Consider the following 8,119-nt stretch of genomic DNA (forward strand, 5'->3'; position numbering starts at 1 on the left):
AATGTCCATTGCCTTGAGTATGCCATGATGCCGGTCCGATATGATGCATACCTCCCTAGCCCCAATCACGTTGTGCCTAACATGACCCATGAACCACTCCTAGTTGTCTTGGTGCTCGGAAGGCACCAAAGCAAATGCACACGGCAACACGTTGTCGTTTGATGAGTGTGCCATTGCTACCATTAGTGTGCCCTTGTATCTACCGGTCAAGAACGTGCCATCTATAGACAAGACCGAACGACAATGCTGAAACGCCTCCACACATTGTCCATAACTCCAGAAGGCACGGTGGAACACTCCCTCGTGATCCTCAACCACATGAAACATGCCCGGGTTCCTATGTGCAATGGCGGCCAACAATCTGGGAGTTGGTTGTATGCTTCTTCATAACCACCATACAACATCTTAATAGCATTTGCCTTTGCCTTCCATGCCTTTCCATACTTGACTACATAACCAAATTGTTTTTTCACCGTCCGCATGAGAAACCTCACTTTCACAGTGGGATCAAAGCCTATGTCTTTCATCCAATTGTATCCGAGATACTCAGATGTGAGTTGACGATGTGTCTTTCTAAGTCGTTTAGATGGAGGTTTGCATCTATGAGTGGCAACACAACTTTTTAACACCCATTCTTCGGTTTCTTTAAGCTTTCTTGCACGAACCTTCCATGGGCATCCTTCTTGCTCACACACCATGGTGTAATGCAACTTCATGTCGGAGTGCTCAACATAAAATGGCCTATGGTTTCTAATGGCATAGTCAGCCAACCAAAACTTCAGCATATGCAAGCTCATAAACTTCACTCCTTTCTTCAAATAAGCATTCTCGTCCTCATTCTCCACCTTGGTTCTCCTGGATCCGGGCATGGTGTTGGCTCAATCGCCGTCATTCTCATTCCACCGTCAACAACAGCTTTATGGGCAAGGCTGAGATCTTTAAACAAGTGAGTTCTTTTTTGTAAGCCCGTCAGCTCAAAGTGGATTTGGTTCTCCTCCTTTGTGAATCCATCCTCGTCCAACTGTTCAACTGGACCCTCGTCATCCGAGTCATACGCATATTGACGCCTAAAAGGCAAGTCGCGATCCATGTCCTTTTGCGCTATGTACGCATCCAAGTCACCAACATCATTACCATGAAACCCTTCCTCTTGCTCTTCATCGTCATCATAAGCATCTTCATCCTCTTGAATTACTCCGTCACTAGCAATCACCTCAACTTCATTTGCTTGGCTAGTTGGTGGTTGGCTAGAAGCATTGGGGGCATACAACTCAACCTCATTTGCTTTGATAGATGGTACACGGGGACGTGGTGGGGGATAAACATTGGGGGCATCAACCACAACCCTATGCTCAACAAGTGGCACCATTGTCCTCTCGCTCATGTCATCCATTGGGGAAGAGACATGCCGGTTCAAATCAAAGGTAAACCGAGGAGATTCAACCTTGGTGGCAAACAATTCAAGTGACTTGTCTTCCGATTGGGATACTTTTTCCTTGTATACATCCCAATGCAAATCCGAGGTGATAGGCATACTTTTCAAGCGAGATTTGGCTCCAACTCCAACATCATACCTTCCTAATAACTTAACATCAACATTGGTGTCCATCCACTTCAAGACTTGTCTCACTTTTGCAACAACATCCTCATAGCTAGGGCTTGTATCAAAAACCAATGGTTCCTCACCCGTGTCGGCATTGTTACTCAAGAATGCCTCCTTGTCAATGTAATGAACATTAACAAGTCTCTCCATCTAAAAATAACATGAATGCATTTAAGACTTCAATGAGAATTGGTGTTTATCCAAATACATCTTATTATATCCAAATCATATCAACACTAAATTATTGGTGATGTCCACAAAAGTATCACTAATTAACACACACTAAGCAAAGTTAACCATAATCACTAACTAACCCCAACCCCCAATCTTTCTACTCAACAAACATATATTCCTACTACACACCATGCATAGCACTATATTATCAAAGTTAACCAAGCCATTCACACTAACATAAGGGGGAGAAAACATGAACTAGGGTTCCACCAACATGTATAAAATGCAACCAAAATAACAAGATTTAACAAAAAATAATTGGATGATTTGGGGGAGATTAACAAGAGCAACAAAGTGATGGAAAGATCCACCTAAGGTATGTACCTTTTGGAGAGGATTTGAGGGGGAGCTTGAGGGGTAGGAGAGAGTGTGAGAGCTCCAAGTGTTCTTCAAGCTCGGGTTGTGGATTGGGGAAAGTGTGTGAGGTGGGTCCCACACACTCTCCCGTGGGTTATCCACTTACCAGGGCCAGACGCCAGGGTGCCTGGCGTCTGGCCCCTTTGCCACGTCAGCAGGTCAACGGGCAGGCGGGCAGTGCGGGCCAGGGGCCAGACGCCAGGGACCCTGGCGTCTGCTTCGCAATCCAGACGCCAGGGATGTTGGCGTCACCCAAAAAGGTCAGAATTGAAATTTCTTTTCAAACGAGGTCAAATTGGGATTTTGTTAGCCTTATAGGTCATAACAATAATTTTGTCCCCATTGGTGGACTGGTAGAGCCGTCTTTATCCCTCCAGAGCTATGCTTCAGAAGTATAATATTATATTCTTCGTGGCATACAATTTATATTTTGCTAGTTAAATCTATGATTAAAATTAAACACAAAATACAAGGGGCCTAATAAATCCGGATGTGGGAAATACCCAGCTGGAGCATACAATCGGAAACGTTTGTTCTCCCATGGATGACAATGTAGTAGTTTCTGACGGGACCTCCTGCACCCTAGGCTATTATTATTTTTCTTGTAAAAGGATGTTATTATGCTTTCTTCGCACTTGTTGACGTGTGCATCTTGTTATACAGAGATCGGGTATTTTCTCACAACGGTTGTATCATGAAAATGCCCGTTACTGAAAAAAGATGATCTCATCAACATTTTGAGCTCTGAACAAATGCAAATCAATAGTGCTGCAAGTTAAGTACCAGGTTGTAAAACCTACCAAAATTGTTGATATTTGAAACAAACGCGTAATTTCCTATCCAAGACATATACATGCATTACAACACCGTAGCTCCAAACAACAAGGGCTAGCCATCTTCCCATTTTTGCACTTGGAACTAAATATACAACAACAGCGCAACCTATCAACATAAACACAAAAATTCACCACAAGAAATTCAACACACAAACACGGATCAATCATCCAGCTGGTCATTCGTGGTCGAGATCGACCACAGACTCTTGAACATTGCTGCCGACTGGAGGGAGAAGTCCGACACGATGCGGAACAGCTCCGGCAGGTTTGTCCGTAGGAGGCTCAGGGATTTCTCCCTCACCACCTTGCATTGCTTCGTGTATGCCTCCTCCAGTTCTTTCAGTGAATTCTCCAGCTTCTCCATGGCCGCCTTCCGCTCCGCGAGCGGGTCGGCGCGCGTCCCGTCGGGATTGCCGGCCTCAGGAGGAATTCCTGCTCTCTTCTCCATGTACTTCCGCGCCCAGTCCTCGAACTGTCTGCTCTTCCTCTCATGCTCCTTCCTCGTGTCCTGAATCCTTTGCCTCAGCTTTATTTCCTCGTCCTGGTGCACCAGGATTATGTGTACCACCTCCGAAAATGTGTGTATGGCCTTCCTAGCATCCTCGTCGGGGAGCTTCCCGAGGATATCGTGCCAAGCATGGAGAAGCCTCTTGATGGGAGGCGTCGTCTCGACTGGCTGCGACGAGTTGGACTTCAGGTTGGTATCAATGGGGATCACATTCAGCTTGATCCAGCTGTAGAGGTTTCCGACGTACTCCTTCTGAGACGTCATGAACTTGCCGTACTGCACGTGCCACTCCTGAACGACCTGCCATAGCTGCACAGTCCTTTCGTTGTGCTGTTCGCTTGTTTCCCGTGCCGCAACCGAGATGTCGAACGATTTGAGCTCGGAGATGATCTTGAGCTGTGCTTTGTGGTGCTTGTACATTGCGTCCCACATTTTCCCCATCCTGTCAGTGAGAAAATAACACAATTCAGTGCTCCATAGTCTAATGTTTCTTCTTACAGAGAAATTTACACTCATAACAGGAGGTAGTAATTTTTCCCCCAAAATACTCCCTCCGTTCTAACATAAATTAAGTTCTCGCATTGTCCTAAGTCAAACTTCATTAAGTTTGACCGAGTCTATATTAAAATATATCAACATCTAAGAAACCAAATTTGCTTCATTAGATTCCTTGTGAAATGTATTTTCATATTATATATATTTGATATTGTAGATTTTAGTAGATTTTTCTACGGAGTTCGTCAAACTTAGAAAAAATTCTAGAACTTCAATTATTTTGGAAGGGAGGAGTATTACAGACACTTGGGAGCTTCGTCTGTCAAGGTACTGGTGCTTTAGATGTAACTTCCCCAGGTAAACATAGAACGGTAGTGTGCAAATTAAGAATATATGGAATATTTAGATGCTTCTTTAGGAAATGAGGATCTTCCGGAAATGTTTATGTCATGATTCAAGAAAGAATGAAATAAAGTTCCAACATGTCAAAAACTGAAACACTAAGCAACTGGCTTACCAGCAAACCTTACAATAAACTAAACAATACACAGGTTAATACTTTTAGTAAGAGTTCTTGAGTGCAGAACACTACTACCTAAACTGCCCCAACGTCTTATATTTAGGAATGGAGGCAGTATTTAATTACCAGATACTGTAACTCAAGCAAAAATACAGCAACAAAATAGAAGGTTCCATGAAGAGGTATCAGTAACATGCTTAAATGTACAAACTTGAATAGAATAAATGACGTCAAAATTGCAAAGTAAAAGCAAGGTTTACCCCTTCACAAGTTCAAGAAGTTTTGGGTATAGTTGTTGATCTCGCAGCCGATTAATCTCTGCAATCGTGGACTCCATTGTTTGCAAATCGACAACATATCTTGTATGCAAGTGACTAGCAGCAGATTTAGTCCTTTCAAATGATGAAGAACTGACCCCACGCTGCTTCTTCTTGTTCAGAGAAGCTAGCTTTTGTTGATATTCCATTTTGATAACCTCAAACTCCTGCGTCGATGACAAACTCATCAGATGTATGACGAAAACAGCTTAGACAATGAAATGAATGCCACCATGCAGAATTCAAATGATTTGAGCATCCTAGGACACATAACATGGGTAGGAGGATGGAGTTATCATGGCTACAGTGGTTTTATACACGGATACCACAAATATATGTATATATACAAAAGATGATGTTTTTTTATTTTTTCAAAGAGCTACCTAGAGCATGTGCTCTGAATTTACGTTTCGATTTTTACCTTCACTTCGTGGGATAGTTTTTTCTCCCATGCAAGCAGCTTCTCGAGAACGGTAGCGTGTGTTTCGCCTTCGGCGTCGTCTAACTCATTCTTCACCTGTTCCGGTTGTGGTATCCCTTTAAATGAGCGGTTCCAAGTGATAACTTGCATCACTCTAGCAGAATGATCCACAAATCCTAATGAGATGGATGACATAGAAATAACCAAGGTTAGTCATTCTCTTTACAATATTGTGTAACCTGTACTTGTAGAACATAACTCAAGCGGTCCTGAAAACAAGCATGATGGAGACTGCTCAACGGAGCATAAAAGGCAATCATGGAGTATAGACAGACAGACAATCAAGTAATGAACTACCTAATTGTAGCCCCTAAAAAAATCATTCCCCTGAATCTATGCATGTGTAACCTATATGGATTAGCTGTTCTGTCGTTTAGCCGCTAAATTAGTGTGGCTCCACTGTAACCACAATTAACAATGCATCATTCCATTCCAATAATCAACGATGCAACAATCTTGTTGTTCTTGAGATTGCTGATTAGTGAGGTCTATTGAAAGTCTTAGTCTATCGTGTCGACCAGTTAAACTTGTTCCGTAAGCAGCATAGAAGTAAACGTCTTGGACTTCTCTACAAACTTGCTCAAGCAGAGAAGTTTATGTTTCCAAAATTGAATGTCGGTAAGATATTCGTCAATGAGAGTGACAGAAAATAAACTGATCGATATTTTCTACTAGCTCGAATTGTGGAGTGAATTCTTGGTCTGACCAAACGGATGAGAGCAGCGTGCGTGGCGTGGGTGGGTACCTCTCGTTTCGGCGAAGTTGGAGTGGTAGTGCATCCGCGCCGCCTCCAGCATCTTGGACACCTCGTGTGCGCTGTCCGATGCCTTGAGAAAATGATCGTCGAGGTCGCGAAGGATGTCGCCGAGCCTCGCCGCCGCCGGCGCTGGCATCACGACCGTCCTACTTTTCTTGCCCTTCTGTGTCAGCGCCCTCCGCGTCCCGGCTTCGACCATCGGCTTCTTGCCCTTCACGTCTTCGGCAGCCGCGGGCGGCGCTGGTGGTGGACGCAGAGGCTGCTCCTCTGGCTCGGGGGGAGGCGGCGGCGGCGCGGGGGCCTCCGCCCGCTCGGCTGCCCACGAGGCGGCGGTGGCTGCGCTGGGTGCCAGAGTGGGTGGCGGGACGGTTAAGCCGTCCGGGGACCCGAAAATGATCTCGCTCCAGGAATCCCCCTGCGCCGCCTTGCGCCTCGTGTCCGGCGGCAGGGAGGGCGGGGGACGCGTTGGAGCGGGCAGCTGCGTCGGAGGCGGTGGCGGCGGTGGCGGGGGCTGGAGCTGGCCATCGTCCTCCGGCTCCGGAGGGCGCGCGTCCTCGCCTTCGTCCTCCTCCTCCATGATGGGCGCCTCGCCGGAGGGCTTCTTCTTGATCGCCGGCGGGAGCGGCAGGTCGGGCGCGCTCATGGACCTGACGAGCGACGGGGCGTCCTCGGGCGGGCCCGGCGGGGGCGGGGGCGGCGGGAGCGCGAGCGCGGCCGCCTCGGCGCCGGAGCCCCCGGCGGAGGACAGGACCGCGGCGGCCGAGGCGGAGTGGCGCAGCGCGCCCTCGTGCGCCTCGCCGCTGGCGTAGTCGGAGAGCGCGGCGCCGACGTTCCGGAGCGCGGCCGCGTGGCCCGCGTGCGCCCCCGAGAGCGCGTGCCGCGCCTCGACGGCCGCCCGCAGGAGGTTCTTCCGCTCCCGGCACCGCTCCACGGCGCCGTCCGCGTCCTCCTTGGACTGCCCGCACCCCATCGCCGGCCCTGCTCTGCTTCCACTCACACTGCCTCCCACGGACGGCGAGGACGACGACGCCTGCTCTGGTTTCCTTGGCGCGGAGGGTTTGCGTTGCGTTGTGCACTTGGGCGTGACGAGGATTCTGGTTCTTTTGGGGGTGGACGGGCGGATACTTTTGTGCTTTGGAATAAAGCTGGGGGGGCTCCAAAGGAGGCAGGCCTACGGTCGCCGTCGTCGCCCAGTGGATCGCATCACAGGTGGAGGGCCACGGCGGTGGGCGACACGTTCGATCTCCCTGCTGCTTTTAGATTAGATCTTCTCTCCAGTACGGAGCAGCGCCACCGTGTGCCGCTCAATGGGCAGGTAACGCAGGAACTGTTCTTCTCTGACCCACGAGCCAGTCACCGGCGACGAGTGATCCTAGCTGACTGGATAAATATCAAGGAGCCGCCGCCATTAACGAACGCTGTTGGACGAACTGTCACAGATCCACTGACTATGTCACTAGGACAACAAAAAAAAGGCTTTCTGCGGCGTAAGTGTGACTAGGAGTACATATACATAACCCTTTTTTGGGATACATATATACATAACTATTTTTTGGACGTGGCTAGTGGGCGCCCGAGCGCCCGTTGGTGGGATCTGGCGCTTGTCCAAATATGAAAGTAGCAGCCAATGTGCCATGTACAGTCCATCAGAAAAGAAATCTTGTCCATGCGTGCATTTATTTGGGGGTTTAAAAAAATTTAAAACACTGTAACTTTTGATTTAAGCGTCAAAATCCAGTTCCACTTTCACAACTGGGTTTCCCGCGATGAGTTTTTCAAAACTAGATCTCATATCGATATGTTTCGTTAAACTTTTTTTTGAAGCAACTTTGGGTACGATGGAGGCAACTTTAGTGTTATAGGAAGCAACTTCAAATTTTTGCCTTGTAGGTGTGCCTATAAGGTTGGTTTGTGTAAAAAAAAGAGAAAATCACACAAAAACATGAGGCACCTTTAGTGCTACATATAAGCAACTTCATTGCACCATGTGTATCAATGAATTTTGCTAACA

General features: G+C 47.5%; 1 protein-coding gene across 1 annotated transcript; it reads right to left on the bottom strand.

Moving 5' to 3' along the window:
* Positions 1-2,984: 2,984 nt before the first annotated feature.
* Positions 2,985-7,220, bottom strand: LOC123044101 (protein ROLLING AND ERECT LEAF 2). Its single transcript, XM_044466741.1, has 4 exons — positions 6,097-7,220; positions 5,292-5,467; positions 4,814-5,037; positions 2,985-3,980 (listed from the first exon to the last, which is right to left on the bottom strand). Exons 1-4 carry the CDS (start codon positions 7,076-7,078, stop codon positions 3,191-3,193), a joined length of 2,172 nt encoding a protein of 723 aa, XP_044322676.1. The 5' UTR covers positions 7,079-7,220; the 3' UTR covers positions 2,985-3,190.
* Between the last annotated feature and the right edge of the window lie 899 nt (positions 7,221-8,119).

Source organism: Triticum aestivum, chromosome 2B (genome assembly GCF_018294505.1).
Source record: "Triticum aestivum cultivar Chinese Spring chromosome 2B, IWGSC CS RefSeq v2.1, whole genome shotgun sequence".
Lineage (NCBI taxonomy): Eukaryota > Viridiplantae > Streptophyta > Magnoliopsida > Poales > Poaceae > Triticum > Triticum aestivum.

Coding starts and splice junctions, on each gene's coding strand:
- LOC123044101 (XM_044466741.1), bottom strand. CDS start 7,078: ATGGGGTGCGGGCAGTCCAAGGAGGACGCGGACGGCGCCGTGGAGCGG. Junction 5,468..6,096: donor CAACTTCGCCGAAACGAGAG/GTACCCACCCAC, acceptor CCATCTCATTAG/GATTTGTGGATCATTCTGCT. Junction 3,981..4,813: donor CTTCTTGAACTTGTGAAGGG/GTAAACCTTGCT, acceptor TCTCACTGACAG/GATGGGGAAAATGTGGGACG.